The following is a 19443-nucleotide window of genomic DNA, read 5'->3' as shown; positions in this document are numbered from 1 at the left end:
AGAGCACAGTTGGCCTCTTACTCTCTCTGGGTGGGTACAGTAGATGGCGCTCTTTCCCCTCTTTCATCACTCCTAGGGTGATGTGGATCAGCACAAGGCTGCGTCTGTGAGCTGATGTATCAGAACCGAGTCGCCGCGCTTTCCTCCGAGCGTTAGCGCTGTGATGCTAATCAGTGTGCTAGTCTTCACCCTCCTGAGTAATGTTTATTACCCGTTCATTCATTTGCATCTGAATGTTAAAAATCAGATAAATTGTACAGTTTAAAACATTTAGAAGATTAATTTGATTAAATGGGGTCAATGTAGATGAATTAATCACAGATCATGTAATTATTTGGATGAATTTTTTAATCACCTGACAGAAAACAGGAGAAAAATAAAAATTTTGTTAAATTTGTTGTGTGTTGCTGTTGTGCAGATTCTGCATGTAGCAGTGCTCCAGGATCCGGCCCCAGCTCCCCCAACAACAGCTCACACAGCAACCTGTGTGAGAACGGCATCAGCGTGGCCGTCTCCAGCAGCTCTGCAGAGGTAAATATACTCCAGCACGTCTGCCACAGCTCTGAGGACTAATGAGTAGAGACAGTGCTGTATTTTTTGCACTATAAGATGCACTTAAAATCCTTCAACTTTTGCAAAAAATCAATATAATCCGGTGCTCCTTATGTATGAATTCTACCAGTTGGGTATTAAGCTGAAGTACAAGTAGGACTGTCGGTTACTAGCTGCTAACCGCTAGTGCAAGTGCTTAGCTGCTAATGCTAATGCAGCTGCACTCAGCCTTAGTGGACATCTGTAAATCTAAGTTTGCTTTACTCACCCAAATAAATAGTTTTCAGGAGGATTTTTTTTATATATTAACAGTTTTGTTTATTTAGCTTAGCTTCACAGGTGAATCAAAAGGAAAACATGGCGGCACCCCTGTTCCTTACTAGTGTTGCACAATGTGCCTTATAATGCGGTGCTACTTATAGTCTGAAAAATACAGTACGTAAAGGCATAAAGATATCAGAGGACAAATTCTGAGATGTTTTTTATTTTTTATTTTACTTGTTTCTCTGTGTGTGTGTGTGTGTGTGTGTGTGTGTGTGTGTGTGTGTTAGTCGTCTGTAACTAACAGGCTTGCTGGACGGGAAGGCTCGATGAGTCAGCTGTCTCTGTACACCTCTCCCTCGCTACCCAACATCACTCTGGGCCTGCCGGCCACCACCACCGATAATGTGAGTTTCTCCTTTATTCCCTTTATTCTTCAACATCTCTTCTTTTTTATCTCTTTATTTTCTTTTATTTGCTCCCAGAAATAATTGCGATAAATATTATTGTAATTTTAAGACCAGTAAAATCTAACTGATATAATATCATAATGATATAATAGCATAACAAAGCAATTATATACCCTTAATTAAATTAAATTAAATGTAATAAAAAGGTCTGGTAGATACTGTATATATACATTTTTTACATATAGAGCTCCACGCTGTGTGTATTAAGTTATTGCAGTTATTGCAGCTTTTTATGTGAGAAATAAAAACACAATGGACACAATAAATGATTGTCTGATTGTCTGAATGATTGAGGTCATGCCCTGATCTCTACTGGTCCTGGAACAGTGTGTCCCCGTCCCGGCGATGGTCAGTGACTTTGTTACGTAACTCTTTTTATGGGTTTTAATCTGATTTTGTAGGTGACGTCTACCCAGCAGGACAGTGAGTGCCTGCCTGTGACCAATTTACCCATAACCACCCAGTTCCTGGCCACGTCTCACCTGCCTTCTTACCTGGGCACATCTGACTCAGCCACTTCCCACAATGCCCTGCTGCAGCACATGGTCCTGCTGGAGCAGTCAGCCACGCCGAGTCCTTTAGCTACAGGTGAGAGCGGGAGAACTGTCTGTTTTTAATCACGTTTTTTACTAAAATTCTGACCTCAGCATGAAAGCCCCTAGATAAGCATAGTGTAAAATAAATCTAAATTATTGCCCTAGACTTATATAATAACATGAGGTCCTCTTTTATTGGCCAGTTCCGCCTATTGTGCAGTTTCCTTCCGTTAAGAAAATCATAAACACGTCGGCTCCCGCCTTAGACGAACACTTAAACTTTATTCCCCCCCAAAAAAAATTTATATCACTAACAATGTTGTAAATCTGTGTGTAAAAAATGTGTGGAGCACACGCCATATTTCTGTAGCGCAGCGGCTATTTTTCTCAATTTCTAATGTTGTACACTATTTAGGAAGCCTAATTCTAAGGGAACAAGGGTGCCGCCATGTTTTCTGGATCCCACAGGCGCACACTGCACAGTTAAACCTGAGAGGAGCTGCAGATGCAGAGGTGGAAATTACCACAATAAAAACCTTTTTTTAAAGGTTAGGGAATGTTTATAATCATTTTAAGCAGCACTGGTATATTTCATTACTTCAGAGGAACACATTTTAGCTATTAATGGAAATAATACAGTTTGAGGTTTGGGGTTTAAGCCAAAAGGCAGCATATGTGTGGAGACTAGGATTAGACTAGGATTGTCACAATTGCGTTTTTTTGTGGAAGATACGTTGTCACAGAAATTATTGCGATAAGTGATATTAATGTATATTTAAGACCAGTAAAACCAACTGACATAATGATAATATAATAGCATAACTAAGCAATTATGCCATTTTAAAGACAATTAAACTTAATAAAAAATCTGGTGTATATATATATATATATATATATTATGGCAAGCCAAACAGGAAATATATAATAAAAACTGATATATATATATATATATATATATATATATATAATGAAAGCCGATATATATATAATGAAAGCCGATATATATATATATAATGAAAGCGATATATATATATATAATGAAAGCCGATATATATATAATAAAAGCCTATATATATATAATGAACTCTGATATATATATAAGGACAACCCTACTAAAAACATATGCTTCTGCTGAACTTTTCCAGTTAATTTAGTGGTAATTTATGCTCCTACCTTAAGCTTTAGTAACTGCTCTGTGTGTATAAGCTCTGCATTAACCTGGATTTATATAGATAAATCATCTTATCCCCTCCTAACTGGCGTAAAGATCCCAGCTCAGGCCTTCTCCCCACAGACCGGTGTGTGTGTGTGTGTGTGTGTGTGTGTGTGTGTGTGTGTGCTGTAGTTATCATTACATAATCCTGCAAATGCATGAACATTCCCAGCCGTGTCCACTGGGTTCTTCTCTCCGTGTAGTTTAGGGTCTCTCTATCCCCCCCGCACCCCGTTCCTCCCCTCCGGTTAACCAGATCAGTGCTCCGCGGCGGACCCAGCGGGCGATGCTGGCCGTGGAACACCATGTGCCGTGCCGAGGGGAGGAGCCGCATGCCAGCCGGCCCCACTCTGCCATGCTCTCATAAGCCCCCACAGAATCATCTCTAATGCCCTGAATGGGAGCCGGCGGGGTGAACAATGCCCAGGCCCGAACTGGTGCAGTGACCCGGCACAGTGTTCCCAGTCTTCCCAGTTCTATTTTCAGCTGCCAGTTGGGCCGTTCATTGAGCCGCTCAGCTCATTGACTGCTCCTCCCGTCCGCGGCTGGGTGAGGAAATCAGGGGATCAATGGATGTTTTGGCAGAAAGTTTGGCGCAGTATTTTTTATTTTTTTTTACGTGGTTCAGAGAGGTTGCTCTTAAAGGAACATTATGGATTGTATTTTCAGTAGTAAATGATAAAACGATCAAAATGTTTAATTCAGTGCTTTCCTCTTTGCACTATGCAGTGCGTCGCGGTACCTGTGTTTTTACCAGTACACAACAGCAAGCAAGCAAGCGAGTGGTGCTGCAGCATGGAAGCTAGTAAGCAGGCTAATTCACCTGTAGCTGAAACCTCAGCTGCTACACATCCTAAAAAGCCTCAGGATGTCTTAAAAAAGCTCAATGAACCTCAAAGAAGGAATAAAACAAGAGTAAATATTGGCAGTGAGTTTGTAAGTTTCTTTGCGCAAGATAAAACAGTAGGCTACTCAAATATAGACGTATATGTTATCTGTATTGTAGCTCTCAGGTAACTTTAGCGCAGTTTTTAGAAAGTCAGTGATAAGAACAGAATCATTTCTCTTCTTTCGGATTCTTCCTTTAACCCGTACAATCTGATACTGTTCCTGCACATTGTTCCTGTTCTTCAGATCGTCTTCTTTAGCAGTTAGCACGGCATCGTGTTTGAGTAGATAAGCTAATGCTCTTTCTTGTCATGTGCATCGATCCTTAGCGTTACTCAAACTTTCTTCTGCGGAGTTCAATCTCTCCTTCTATCCGTCAATTCTTTTCTTGATTTCTCAAAAGCTCTCATGTTGAGCATTTCCTGACTCGACTCTTCTCGAAACCTACAGAGCTCTGTTAGCATTAGCATTTCAGTCCCAGTGTGGGTCTGAGCTAGGCTAATGTCTAGCGGTAGTTGCTTTTGAATTGTCTTTATATCGTCGCTCTTCCTCGCTTTTGGTTCCCTTCTAGTTGTCTTTTGTGAAGATGTCATCCTGGTTGTGTCTTCTGAGTAGGTATATGGATTTTAATCTTTAATTAAAGGCAATTAAAGATTAGAATATTATGTTCAGAGCACACTAAACAAGTGTCTTCACTTAGGCATACCGGAGGAAGCGGAGGTTGATCAAAAGAAACTGTTTAAATGGCCAAAGTTTACTGAATAATAAAGTTATATTTATATACCTAACCTTATTAAGCTTATATACATACCTAATGGAATTTTAGAACATTTTCCCATAGGATTAAAAGACATTTAAAGACAATACAAATACTCATGTAACACCCAATCATCAGCATGTGAGGTTCCTCAGCTACCACAAATGCCAAAGCCATGACCTTGCCGCACTGCAGCGCTGGAGTTAACTTTATATTTATAAATATTCAGCTTTTCTAGTTAAAATCTGGATCCTTCAGGACTATCTGCTGCAGACGCTGCAGGATTTAATGAGCGGTTTACCTCCTCTTTCTGACCCCTGACCCCCTACTCTGCTCTCCACAGGCATCAGCGCCCTCCCTCTGCAGTCTCCTGCCCTCCACAAGCTGAGGCAGCACCGGCCGCTGGGTCGCACCCAGTCCGCCCCCCTGCCCCAGAGCAACCAGGCCCTGCAGCAGCTGGTGGTCCAGCAGCAGCACCAGCAGTTCCTGGAGAAACACAAGCAGCAGTTCCAGCAGCTCCACATCAACAAGGTACGCACACCTGATTTTATACACTGGAAAAAGTGATGCGTAAAATTTACTTAAAAAATGTTCAGCAACTTTCTGCATTCGCTTTCATATTTATAAAGTTTTAGGAGTTCAGAAATCAAAATTTGGTGGAATAACCCTGGTTTTTAATCACAGTTTTTATGCATCTTGGCATCATGTTCTCTTTCTCCACCAGTCTTACACACTGCTTTTGGAGGTTTTCAATTTAAAACTCGTAATTTTTATATCATCTCTTATTTTTTTTACACAGCTGTATATACAGTAAATTATCATCCAGCTCTAGATAAGTGTGTCAGATGTGTGTGAAGATGGCAGCCGCTGTGGGAATATGAAAATCATGCATGGAAGCTGTTTTATTGAAGGTGATCTGTGTGCGTCTGTTTTACGTTGTTGTAAAGCTGCACAAGTTCATTAAATCACTCAGTTTTCGCAGGAAATGCGACACAATACCTGTGGAAACTCTGGATCCTCTCTGTGTGATGGCAACACTGTGTGGATGTCATGGTAACGCGGGGCTGAGAGGGTGTTTGGTGGAGCAGGATGTATGTTCCAGTGTTAGTTTGTAGTGAGTCAGCGCTGGAGAATGTCTCAGGTAGACTGTGGACTGACTTAATCTCTCTCGCTCAGACTCGCTGTGTTTTATGTGGGTAACAGAGCAGCGAACACAGCGCAGAGGAAGATCTCGACACTCACATCAGAAAATACACTCAGAATATTAATAAATAGCCCTGTCCTTATTATTACATTATTGGCTTATCATACAATAAACTACCATGACTGCATTCATTTTTATTTACCTCACTATTGCCCATTATGATTTGATAACAAATTACAACATGAGATAAAAATGTAATGTGGTGATTGGAAATTATCAGGAGATTGCTGGTTTGAATCCCAGTCATGCAGCTTGCCATCAGCTGCCGGAGCCCTGAGAGAGCACAGTTGGTTCTTGCTCTCCCTGGGTGGGTACAGTAGATTTCGCTCTTTCCCCTCTTTCATCACTCCTAGGGTGATGTGGATCAGCACAAGGCTGCGTCTGTGAGCTGATGTATCAGAACCGAGTCGCTGCGCTTCCCTCTGAGCATTAGTCCTAATAAAAGCATTGGGTAATTAGCCTTGTAAATCGTGGAGAAAAAATGTAAAATAATTTTGAAAAAAAAAAAATGTTTCAACATTATTTCTGGGACCATATATTTAAAGTCCAATATATATGTTATAATAGTATTATTACAATTATTATTATTTATGTAACTGAAAAAATGAATGATAAGTAAAATTTCGCAACTTTCTGCATTTGCTTTAATTTCAGATAAATTTCAGATAACTTCAACTCGATTTCAAGACTTTAATGTTACACAGAATAAATAAGTGAACTTATCCTTTCTTTTTGTAAACTTTATTTATTTTTGCTTTGCTTGTTTTAACTAAAAATAAGTAAATTTCAGGAATTATAATATTTTATGTATCATAAATTATTTGAGTAATATTGTATAAATTAAGTAATTGTAATTAGGTAATATTGTATGCAGAAATGAAGTAAAGTTTACTAAAAGAAAGGATTGACTGAAGTTCAGTTCACTTATTTACTCTGTGTAACATTTAAGTCTTGAAACCGAGCTGAAGTTACTTAAATTTACATGAAATTAAATTTACTTAAAAAAAATGCAAATGCAGAAAGTTGCAAAACTTTTTAAAGTAAATTTTACTCATCATTGATTTTTGTCAGTGTGGATGTGGAGTGACTGTAGACTGCAGTAGTAGTAGGGTATAAAGTGATGGATGGTGCTGAATGCAGTTTTATTAGGGATCACCTTCAGGATTCAGGCTGCGGTGACTTTCAGAGAGCCCTCGTCCGTGTTTTTAGTCTTTGTTATTTAAGAACTCGGTCCTGAGCGTAAAGATCCCCGGATCCCTCTGCCTCCCGGCGTGAGGGAAGCATGCGGAGCTGTGGGGGGGGTGGGGGGTATGAAGGGTGACATACAAAAAAGAGAAGCTTGTTTGGAGCAGAGGACATGGATGAGGCAGCAGGTGGGGGGGGTGGGGGGGTTTCTGACGTCAATAATGTTCCTCTGGCTCTGATCCAGGGCCTCGACTCTCCGCCAACACTGGCTCTCTTTCAACAGGCCTCCAATGTGGGACATGGGGACGGTAGCCATGGTGACCGGGTGGTGCTGGACACCATGAGTCCTGATCCTCAGAGAGATGAGGGACAGTATCTGGTGTTAGACTGGGTCTCGGATGTTTTTATAATTGGTCTTATTGAGGAAAGTTTACTGTAAAAATCACTGAAAAAGTTGAGAAACTCAAACACCAACACTTATGGCAGCTAGAAATCTTTAGTCGTGATAATTAATTTTCATACAGCTCTGGGGAAAAATAAGAGACCACTTAATGATGCTGTTTTTCCTTGATTTTATCATATTGAAAATGGAATTTAATGGAATATAATCAAGAGGAAGATAGATGATCACAAACCATCAAACCACCAAACTGAACTGCTTGAAGTTATCCAAAAGCAGTGTGTAAGACTGGTGGAGGAGAACATGATGCCAAGATGCATGAACAAAGCTGTGATTAAAAAACAGGGTTATTCCACCAAATATTGATTTCTGAACTCTTAAAACTTTATGAATATGAACTTGTTTTCTTTGCATTATTTGGGGTCTGAAAGTTCTGCATCTTTTTTTTGTTATTTCAGCCATTTCTCATTTTCTGCAAATAAATGCTCTAAATGAGAATATTTTTATGTGGAATTTGGGAGAAATGTTGTCTGTAGTTTATAGAATAAAACAACAATGTTCATTTTACTCAAACATAAACCTATAAATAGCAAAATCAGAGAAACTGATTCATAAACTGAAGTGCGACCTTCATTTTTTTCTGGAACTGTATATATAAAAACTTTAAATATTAAGTCTCACCAACTTAAAAATGCACTTTATGTTTTTAGTTGGCCTAATTAAAGTTTCATAAGTGTATATAAGTGTATAAATTCTGCTGACTATCCTTTAGGATCAGTAAAAAAAAAAAAAAACAATTGCCAATGACCCATTTTACATAAAATTTATGTAGTTGGCCGAAACTACGTTTTTGGTTAATTTATGTTAGCAACTGAGAAGGCATGATCGTGCGGCATGACCATGACCCTGTGGGTGTCTGATGGGTGCTAGATGTTTGAAAACATTGGTGTTCAAACAGTGCAGCTGCATTAGAAATGATATCTAATAATTTCCTAAACTACACAATGCACATAATTGCATATCACAATGTGTATTGAATGTAAATCATTAAAGTATGTATGTTGTGAGGGTTTGAAAACCTTTAATTAAATAAAGAGGTGATAACAGGACCTGATCATCATCAGTTTTCTATTCTTGTGTTATCCTCAGATCCTGACGAAGCCTGGTGAGGTGGGGCGACAGCATCAAAGCCACCCTGAAGAGACGGAGGAGGAGCTCAGGGAGCAACAGGACTCCGCCCTGTTGGAGGAGGGGCTACCGCTCAGTGTCATCATTAAACAGGAACCCCCGGACCCCCAGGAGGAGGAGAGACAGGAAGAGCAGGAGCTGCTCTTCAGACAGGTAAGGTTAAAAACTGCTAAACTATAAAAGAGACCGTTACCATATTTTACAGACTGTAAGGCACTGTGGATCATCAGATAAGTCAGATAAGACAAACTTTATTCAGCTCATTAACAATAACAATAACTCACAGATGTTTTTGTAACATCTGTCACAATAATTCAGGCAAAATTCATCTTTCTGTATGGATTTTGATCGCCACCTTGTGGATGTCTTTAGTATGTGCTTATTCACAGGATGTCTCTGCATACTACCATAGATGTAGAGTAAAGAAGTAGTATTAAAATGCTGTATATGTATCTACTGGAGTATTATTTCTTTCTCCTATTTTCACTTTATAAAATTGGATATTTCTAAAAAATTCTCAACTATTTTGAGTTAGTTGAACATTTGTGGGCACATATACTGAACTATTCAAACTGAAATCTTTGATTTTTGAGTTGAACCAACTTATAATAACTGAGTTTAGTCTGTTTTGTCATTAACAGCTTCTTTTTTATTGGCTTCTGTCACAATCTATTTGCATACTGGGTGTGTCCAACAGTTTCTGACAGACACTCACCATCAGTGTGTAGTGATTCCCCCTGAGCTACCTTACAAATAAATCAACTTCCCTTTTAGTTGTAATAACTCGATGTTTTAATATATGCTAACTCAAGTTTTTATTCCCTGTTACTTAACTTTTTTAAGGCAACCGGTTTCCTCAAAATTCTTAAGTAAATTCAACTTATTTGCTTCAGGCTTACAGTGTGCTTCACTGCATATTTTGGATGAGATGAAAACTTTTACTCCAATATATTGTTTATATGCTGCATCGTTATTCGTTACAACTATAAAAAAACTTTTACTGTAGTTTAGTGTCTCTCTAGTACTTTATACAATATTATGCATTTTAAAAATAATGATATGATGTTGTCTCTGATTCTGAGTATTTATAGTATGATATCTGTGTGTGTGTGTGTGTGTGTGTGTGTTAATCTCGAGCAGCAGGCCCTCCTGCTGGAGCAGCAGAGGATTCATCAGTTGAGGAACTATCAGGCCTCCATGGAGGCGGCGGGTCTGTCGGTCAGTTTCCCCGGGCACCGCCCCCTGTCCCGGGCTCAGTCCTCTCCTGCATCCGCCTCCTTCATCACTGTGCAGGACCCGCCCTCCAAACCTCGCTTCACTACAGGTCAGAACAGCTCTCAACTTCCTGTTTAATCTCATCATTAATTCACATTATCCTGCTGCTACAGCAAACCTGCACTCTGGACTTCATGTTGCTGCTTCCTGCCTACCTATTTCTGACTGGTGCTGTATATAGAATATAACATATTAAAAAAAAAAAAAAAAAACTTATGTAGTTATAGTCCTACAGATTAACTTATGAAATTATTTTTAATTACATATGATAATAAATAAGAAAAACGCCCCACATATCAAGCACATATCACCTTTTATCCAAATCCTATAAGGGTAAAATTAGATGTTTTTATCCGTATATTTTATATTTTGATATATTGCTGTGTGAGCATATTTATTGTATTATATATTGTGTTATCTAAATGCCGTTGTTTAAATGCATGCACTATATGTTGGAATTACAGAAATGTGTTGACAATCGTATTTCTCCCTCCCTTTTTGTCTTAATATTTCCATTACTATGTTTTTTAATCTTGCCTATCACCACTGCTGTATTGTGTATAAACTGAGTGTGTGTGTGTGTGTTTGGTCTGCAGGTCTTGTGTACGACTCTCTGATGCAGAAGCATCAGTGCATGTGTGGGAACACCAACACACACCCGGAGCACGCCGGCCGCATCCAGAGCATCTGGTCCCGGCTGCAGGAGACGGGTTTACGAGGACAGTGTGAAGTAAGATGCAGTTCTCTGATGAAAAATTCAGTTTAAAATGTGAAACTCATATATTATATAGATGTATTAAACACAGAGTGATCTATTTTAAGTGTTTATTTATTTTATTGTTGATGATTATGAAGCTTACAGCCAATGAAAACCCAAAAATCAGTGTCTCAGAAAATTAGAATATTATATATTAGAGACCAATTGGTACTTTTGGTAAGCAGTGTGGGCAGTGTGGCCAAGTTCTGCTGGAAAATGAAATCCACATCTCCATAAAAGTTGTTCTCAGCAGAGGGAAGCTGTAAGATATGAAGTGCTGTAAGATTTTGTGGGAAAACAAAACTGCACTGACTTTAGACTTGATAATAAAACACAGTGGATCGACAGCAGCAGATGACAGACATGACTCTCCAAACAAACCATCACTGATTGGTGGAAACTTCACACTAGACCTCGAGCAGTTTGGACTGTGTGTCTCTCCACTCTTCCTCCAGACTCCGATCCCTTGATTTCCTTTAAATTAAATGTAAAATTTACTGATGATCAGTGATGGTTTGGAGAGCCAAAGATGGTTGGTAGTAATTTCATTTTACATGTTTTTTAACTGTTTTGTTTCTCAGTATAATTAAAATTCAGATTCAATTTCTGTATGTTTTAATATATTAAAGAAATCAGTTGTATTATAATTATATTTCCACCTTACTGGACAGATTATAGAGGTAATATTCAGTATTTGAACATACTGGATTATAACCAGCAGAGGGCACTGTGCCCTGAAGAAACAGCAGATTCAGTGTTTTCTCTGTGTGTTTTTCAGTGTATTCGGGGGAGGAAGGCGACTCTAGAGGAGCTGCAGACGGTTCACTCAGAGGCTCATGTCATGCTGTACGGCACCAACCCTCTGCGCCAGAAACTCGACAGTACGTTCAGCACAAACACACACACAAACACACTCACACATGTAGAGTATTGTTAGAGCATTATTACTTCAAACGTCTGGTAGTGCTGGAAAATGTGCATCCTAAACCAATAAAGTAATAGAAAGATGGAGGGCTCTTCCTTACACCTTCCATAAGGCATGTCGTGATGCTCATTGCTATCTTACACCCCACCAACAGTCTATTTTCACGCCTTGCACCTGCATCATTTAAACAGCAGCAGAGCTTCTGAATATATCTACACTGATGGGCGTGGTGTTCTGGAAATGAGGTGTGTTCAGGTACATTTCTGTAGTTTTGCTTGTTTATCTTGGTAACAGAAAACACAGGAGCTCCACTGACTGAATACAACCTAGACAGACACCAACAGTCAGACGTTCATCGCTATCTAAACAACGCATAAACAGAATAGTAAATAAAATAACATTGCTGTTCCCGGAAATGAGCTGCGTCAAGGAAGCGAAGAAGTGCTGCATCATTAAAATAGCAATCTGCCAGTCAAGTCAAGTCAGAGTGCCCCTGGCTCCTAAAGGGAATGATGAGAAAGTGACACTCTGATTGGTTTATTTTACATCACGCCCAAAATTAACCACACCCATGATTAATTAAGAGAATTAGTACATGCATTTTGCGCATTTGGAGACACACAAGGTGTACTTTTCCCGTTGTTACGATAGCAAAGACACACCAACATGCACTAAATCAAGCTGCGCGGTTGACTGCTTGCCTATAGATCACTGCCTATAGGACAGAGAGTATTCTGAATGTTTTAGAAAGACAAATGATGTTAAAAAAATGCAAATGAAAGTCTAATTTCATACTCTCTCTCTCTTTTTCTTTCTCTCTCTCTCTCTCTCTCTTTCTCTCTCTCTCTCTTTTCAAAAAAGGTTCTGTAATTTCCATGTTCGTCAGGTTGCCGTGTGGTGGGATCGGGGTAAGTGTCTAGTCAACAGACGTGTGCAGATATACAGTTAATGTTTTTCTAAATATGAAATTAAATATTTAAATTATCTATTTTTTTCTGTATGTGTGTGTGTGTGTGTGTGTGTGTGAGACAGGTGGACAGTGATACCATCTGGAATGAGGTGCACTCCTCCAGTGCAGCTCGTCTGGCTGTGGGCTCTGTGGTTGAGCTGGTTTTTAAAGTGGCTTCAGGAGAACTGAAGGTAATCACTTCTATTTGTCTTTGACTCTTAGAGCACAAATAAACATGTGAATTATTCTCCTGATACAGAGTGTTTATTCTGTTTTACTGCAGAACGGCTTTGCTGTGGTGAGACCACCCGGACACCACGCTGAGGAGAGCACTCCTATGTGAGTGTCGTCTTTTTATCGTCCAGTTTATTCACATTAAGAGCCCAATTTTAGTGATCTATAGGCCAATCATCGACCGAAAACTGTGCAGCTTGATTTAGGGCGTGTCTGTGTGTCTTTGCTATCATAACGACGGGAAAAGTACACCTTGCATGGCTCGAATTCAAGATTTTAGCATTTCTGCTCTTCTCAGCAGAGGAAATTGACTTAAGTTCTTTAACTGAAAATCTTGAATCTTGAATTGAATTATGTGAGAATGTCTGGTCTTGCATTAGTGGTTTTATTTTAGTACGTAACACAACAATTTAAATTACTTTTTATTTAACCTTTCTCTCTGAAAAAGGATAAATATTGTATTTTAAAAAGCCTCAAAGTATTTAGGATATTACAATAAACAAAAAATAAAAAATGCCAGTCTAGACTATTATTACTGTCTCACAAAGACCCCCCTCACAAAGACAGGGGAGGGAAATACCAGCATTTAAAAATATATAATTATGGTTAATTAAATTGTATATTTTTATTTTGATTGACACCAATAATAAAATATATATTTAAATTTTGCCAATGATTACATTTTAATACCCATTATTAAAGGCGATTAAGCCTAGTTTTACTACTACTACTACTACTACTCTAGACTATATTTTTTACTTTCAATTGAAAATCTCTATGAAGCGCTTACAATCGCCTACAAGGTGATGTCAGAACAGGCTCCTTCCTACCTGCACTCGCTCCTGAAGGCTTACGCTACCTCCCGGCCGCTGCGCTCCTCCAATGAACGCCGCCTCGCTTTACCAAACAAACATTCACACAAAGCAATCCAGACTGTTCTCATACAGAGTTCCCCAATGGTGGAACAAACTACCTTCCACTACCAGATCAGGAGAATCTCTCACTATCTTTAATAAACTCCTGAAGACAGAGCTCTTCAAAGAGCACTTACTCTCTTAACACCTCTAACACACTAACTAATTCCAACCTCATCTCCTTCTTCCTCTTCTCTACTCCTCTATCCCATTATTTCCCTCTGACCTCCTTAAGGCCCTATCTATAGATGCTTTATTTTTAACTTCTATTATTTTTGTACTTAACCTCTTCTATTATTTGCACTTCAATATTGTAAGTCGCTTTGGACAAAAGCGTCTGCCAAATGTAATGTAATGTAATGTAATGTAATGTAATGAATCCTGGTTATGCAGCTTGCCTTCAGCTGCCAAAGCCCTGAGAGAGCACAGTTGGTCTTGCTCTCTCTGGGTGGGTACAGTAGAGAGCAGTAGGTGGCGCTCTCTCTTTCCCCTCTTTAATCACTCCTAGGGTGATGTGGATCAGCACAAGGCTGCGTCTGTGAGCTGATGTATCAGATCCGAGCGTTAGCCCTGTGATGCTACTCGGCAATGCTGCAGCATCAGTAGCAGCTTAAAAAGAGGCGGAGTCTGACATTGCATGTGTCGGAGGAGGCGTGTGCTGGTCTTCTTAACTCTCCTGGTATTGGGTCATCACTAGTGTCCTTGTAAATTGGGGAAAAAATGGGATAAAAAATTTGGGGAAAAAAAGACAGCTATTAAATATCCAGCGTTTTTGTTTCCAGTCTTAAAACTTTTACACCTTTTTGTTTCAGATGTAAAACAGATTCATTTTTATATTGTGCAGAAAGCTGTTGCTCAGGGACCCACAGTTCATGGATCACATTTTCTCTATGAATGAAAAGCACACGTTATATTATATTCTATTCTAATTATAATTTAAATATTATTTCTGTGTCTCACACAGGAGCATTTGATTGCTTTAAAACTAGTTTTAAATGTAGTGTTAATGTTGTGAGCAAATAATTTTTTTTTATTAAGCCTCTCTGTCTCTTTTCTCCCTCTCCCTCTCTCTCTCTCTTTTTCTTTCTTTTGTCTGTTTGTTACTTTCTGAATTTAAAGTTTCTTTGTTAGAAAGATGATGACCCTGACTTCTATCTCTTCCCTTTATCACAGGGGCTTCTGCTACTTTAACTCGGTTGCCATAGCAGCTAAACTTTTACAACAAAGGCTCAATGTCAGTAAAATCCTGATTGTCGACTGGGTGAGTTTATCACTATTAATAATATTATTTTTAATACAGATTTTTTTTTTGCTTGTGCTCAGTTTTGTTTGTGTGTTTCTGTACTGAAGCGTCAGCAGTGCAGTGAAGGAGAATAGCTGCTAGGAACAGAATTAAAAGCACATGTCATCAATGTGTTTTTGATGGAAATATCTATCTGTGCAGGATGTGCACCACGGCAATGGCACTCAGCAGGCTTTCTATGACGACCCCAATGTTCTCTACATCTCTCTCCATCGCTACGATGATGGAAACTTCTTCCCTGGAAGTGGAGCTCCTGATGAGGTAATCCTCCAGTGACAGGAAGTCAGCAGAAGTAGATGATGATATGAATGTATAAGAGCTGTTTTTATAATAATCCTTTATATAATAATCTTTAATAGGTGGGGAGTGGTCCAGGTGTGGGCTTTAATGTGAACATGGCCTTCACTGGGGGGCTGGATCCACCAATGGGGGACGCTGAATACCTGTCTGCTTTCAGGTAAGATCCTTATTTAGGTAACGAATTACAAATACTTAAATTTTCACACAATTATCTGAACTTTATACTTCTTACATTTTAATAAAAATATCCTCGTTACTCCTATTTTTTATTTAATTTCATTCCGGCTTCTCATCATTCAATAATAAAACCCCTATCCAGATAAATCTCTCCTTTATCCAGATAGAGTGAATCTGATTGTGATTGGATGTAGAGAAGTATAAGTAGTGCACTATAGGACTCTGTGGGCGTGGCCTAATCTTTTGTTTGTAGTGGCTTTATCTTTTCTCCTTACATTACTTTTACTTTTATACTTTAAGTATATAAGTGAATCCAGTACTTTCTTTTAAACACTTTTACTTAAAGAGTAAAAAGCTTGAGTCGATTCTTTTTCAACTTCTACAGAAGTATTTTATTAAACCCTAATATCTGTCCTTCTACCTGCCTTCAATTCAATTCAATTTAAATTCAATTCACATTTTATTTGTCACATACAGAGTAATACACAGTATGACTTGCAGTGAAATGCTTGGAATGACAGTCTGCTCACGCAATATTACTAAATGAAATGTCTTACATTTTGAACTACACAATTTTAAAGTGCAAAAATACTAATGTTAAGTTAAAAAGAATAAAATACAAAAGTTTACAATGTAAAACCCTCAATAAACAAAACATATAAACAAAGGTAGTATAATTTATAAGTGGCAGAAATCAATATCAATTCAATTTAATCAATATAAAACTCTGGGGTCTGTATATACAGAGTTAGAAATGTACATAAAAATATTTCCATAGAAGAATTGTTATAATCTCTATAGCTATAAGGTCTGTATGCCTGGAATTATTTTACTTGGCTGAGATGGGAGTGGCTATTTCCGCAGGACAGTTTTATTGTGAAACTTATACAGTATTCAACATTATAAGAACAGCAAACGGCCCAGCAGCAGTGTCAGTATCAGTTTTGTGTGTTAGGTGTTATAAATACACGATTGCTCTTTTTTTTTCTTTCATTTTGTTTTTGCTCATCTCACGTGTCTTCATATTTGTATTTTTTTTATTTAACACGTGATCTGTGCTATTTGTGGAGCAGCAGTGGGAGGAAATATTGATTTCAGCCTCTATTACACTCTCTGCTTTGCTTTGTACGTCCCCATGATAAAACCTCACAGCGTATCTTCTGGCTTTGGCTTTTGAGTTTAGAAAACATGGACAGAAGCTCTTCCCAAAAACTAAAGCCCGGTTTCTATTCCTGCTCACGATCAGCGGTGGGTGTGGTCGGCCTGTCCGTCACATTGCAGATTGCAGCCTGGGCTCTTGTGGGATCGGCAGAAGCAACCTGACTGTAGCTATTAAGCAGATTTGAGTAAGACATTGGCAGAAGCAGGAGACGGTGTGAATCATTTGCTCCAACCACACAGACTTCCATAGACTTCCACTGAAGCTCAGCTGCAGTCTGAGTCCCCTATACTTACTGTAGGTTAGTAATCCGGAGGAGCCGAGGCTCTGGTAGAGTGTGCCAGGGTGCCCAGGCTGAATGTAAACATTACAGACTATTTAAAGTTGTTTTATTTTGGCAGAGAAACTGGAAGCTGCAGTTACACTGAAGAGTATACAGTAAGGGTGTGACGAGACACTAATATCACGAGACGAGACATGATATTGGGTTCACGAGACGAGACGAGACGAGATTTAAATTTTTTTTTTTTAAAGAAAACATCAAAAATGAAAAATGGCTTGAAAAGAGTTTTATTTGACAAAATCAAATTTAAATAATCAAAGTCTAGGCTACTCAAAGCCAGTAATGTTAGTATAAATCTGTACTGCAGTAGAATTGTATAATTTCAGAAACTTGGCTTCATTTGTCTTGCTATCTTATAGCTCAGTTGCTTTAAAACAATTTAATGATAGCATAATTTAAATCCAACAAAAAATAAAACTATTGTTTTAATAAACATTAGCAATAATTAATCCAAAATAGTAAAGTCATAGTGTTTCTTTATACATGCTTGAACTAAACTAAATATTTTAGATTTTTTTTCAGCTACAATGACAAAACATTTTCTTAAATGCTGTTATCAATGTATTTCAGGAACCTTTATAAATGAAGAAATTGTTACACCTTAGCCCATGTCTGTGTTATGTTTCTCCCTCATTTGTTCCCTAGTGCTCCTGCCCCTCTGTTTACCTGTCATGTGTTCCCTGCCATGTGCTTGTGTTGTGTTTTTGTACCTGTTTCCGCCCTAGTCCCGCCCTAACCATTAGTGTTCTCACCTGTGTCTTGTTTGTAACCCTGCCCCCTCGTCATCCTAGCCCAGGTGTTTCTCACTCTCCTCCTGTATATAAGCCCCTCTGTTTGTACGTGCTGTGTCGAGTCTTTTGTATTTTGTATCCTGTATCCGATATCCTTAGTCTGTATGTATCCTTGCTGCCCGTATGTTTCCTAGTCCTAGTGTCTTAGTCGGTGTTTCTTTATTTGATATTATCCAAGTCTTGTTGTTTTGTGTAACCCGTGTTTTGTTTGTTTTGATTTATCTTGTTTGTTTAAATAATAAATATAATTTGCACTTACGTCCTCCTCCTCCATCCCTCCGTCTCCCGCGTAACAGAAATATACTGTACGTCTAAAAAAATAGACATTTTATTTCTTTAGTAAAAACATTTCCTAATGAAGAAATGGTTGATATGTGGTTATTCATTAAAGCTTAGTATTAAGGATGGTATAATTACACTTGTAACATGAGGTACCACCAAGTTATCTACAGTTATGGGAAAATCTACTTTAATTTTTTTAAATAACTCTCAGAGCCAAAATTAAGACCATATACCCAATAACAAAATGACAAAAAGCGCTGAGTGAAACAACCGCCACCATGTTTAATACCAGGCTTGTTTTGTTTCTCAACCAAAGCAGGATTGACTCTATTTATTGGTCCTTAATTTGCAAATAATCAAGGAACGAACAGGTGTCCCGTTATTTTTGTCCACATAGTGTACCAGGAAGCCGTATAAGATTAAACTCATGCTTAAATCAAAAGCAGCTTCTGGCCTTGAGAATCTGATCCAGACCAGTTCTCTCCTGATGCCAGATGACGGAGCTTTGAAGTCTTCCTTTTTTTCTCCTCTCCTCACGTTTTTGTTCTCTACACTTTGTCAGAACATCCATCTGAACACTCGGCCCGTCTGGCCTTAACCCTTTGATAGAGGGTAAAAAGTGAGGTGCTCTATTTTCAGGCATACGCATAAACTCCACCAGATTACACCAGCGGAATAAAAATAGTGCACACACTGCTTTCACAATATCACTATTACACTCGCACATTCAGCTATTTTATTATCTTATGTTTTTCTCTGCATATCTCTGCAGGATGCAGTTGTTGAGATATTAACACTGATCTAACTTTCAGGCCTTTTAAATCATATAAGAATGAATTTAGGGCTTTTTTAAGGATCTGCAGAAACCACTGCATCACAGAAAACGCTCATCAAGGCCTGTGCAGCCACCTGGAATACTATAGCAACTGCCTAGCAACCACTAAGCAACATCATGGCAACTTTGCTACACTACGCTTTGCATCCATCTAACACCTACTTAGTAATGCTGTAATAACATAGTAACCATCTAGTAACAAAACAGGAGTCTTGAGTGTAATACCATAGCAACCACTATTCTATGGTAACCGACTGGAGGACCACCAGCTATTGATCATAGTGCATAGATATATGGATGGATGGAGGATGGATGGATTTTGTGTTTATTGGGGATAAATATAAAGTCCCAAAAAATATATGCAAGCTTTATTAGCATTTGCTTCATTAACATTTCTGTTAGTATTTCTGTTTGCTTTGTACCTGCACAAGGAACTTTTGGGAAGGATACATCAGCTGCGTCCTCTATATTACTTTGAATTGTGACTGCACTCATCGGCTGTTGCTTTTGTTACATTGTATTTTATATGATCAGACCCTGTTTGA

At 38.6% G+C, this 19443-nt stretch overlaps 1 protein-coding gene across 3 annotated transcripts in view; it reads left to right on the top strand.

Annotated features, from left to right (window-relative positions):
* Positions 1–19443, top strand: part of LOC103041643 (histone deacetylase 4) — an 86490-nt gene that overhangs the window by 60526 nt on the left and 6521 nt on the right. For all 3 annotated transcript variants that reach the window (XM_022675348.2, XM_022675347.2, XM_022675349.2), the window contains 14 exons: positions 419–531; positions 1104–1220; positions 1685–1871; positions 5021–5208; positions 8616–8807; positions 9795–9978; positions 10526–10659; positions 11465–11567; positions 12473–12519; positions 12644–12751; positions 12844–12899; positions 14882–14969; positions 15153–15272; positions 15371–15468. In XM_022675348.2, the coding sequence (XP_022531069.2) occupies positions 419–531; positions 1104–1220; positions 1685–1871; positions 5021–5208; positions 8616–8807; positions 9795–9978; positions 10526–10659; positions 11465–11567; positions 12473–12519; positions 12644–12751; positions 12844–12899; positions 14882–14969; positions 15153–15272; positions 15371–15468 (1735 nt within the window). The remainder of the gene's footprint in view (positions 1–418; positions 532–1103; positions 1221–1684; positions 1872–5020; positions 5209–8615; positions 8808–9794; positions 9979–10525; positions 10660–11464; positions 11568–12472; positions 12520–12643; positions 12752–12843; positions 12900–14881; positions 14970–15152; positions 15273–15370; positions 15469–19443) is intronic.

Source organism: Astyanax mexicanus, chromosome 5 (assembly GCF_023375975.1).
Source record: "Astyanax mexicanus isolate ESR-SI-001 chromosome 5, AstMex3_surface, whole genome shotgun sequence".
NCBI classification, from domain to species: Eukaryota; Metazoa; Chordata; class Actinopteri; order Characiformes; family Acestrorhamphidae; genus Astyanax; species Astyanax mexicanus.
The sequence above is the reverse complement of the archived record's forward strand: the minus strand, read 5'-3'. Positions and strand labels throughout refer to the sequence as shown.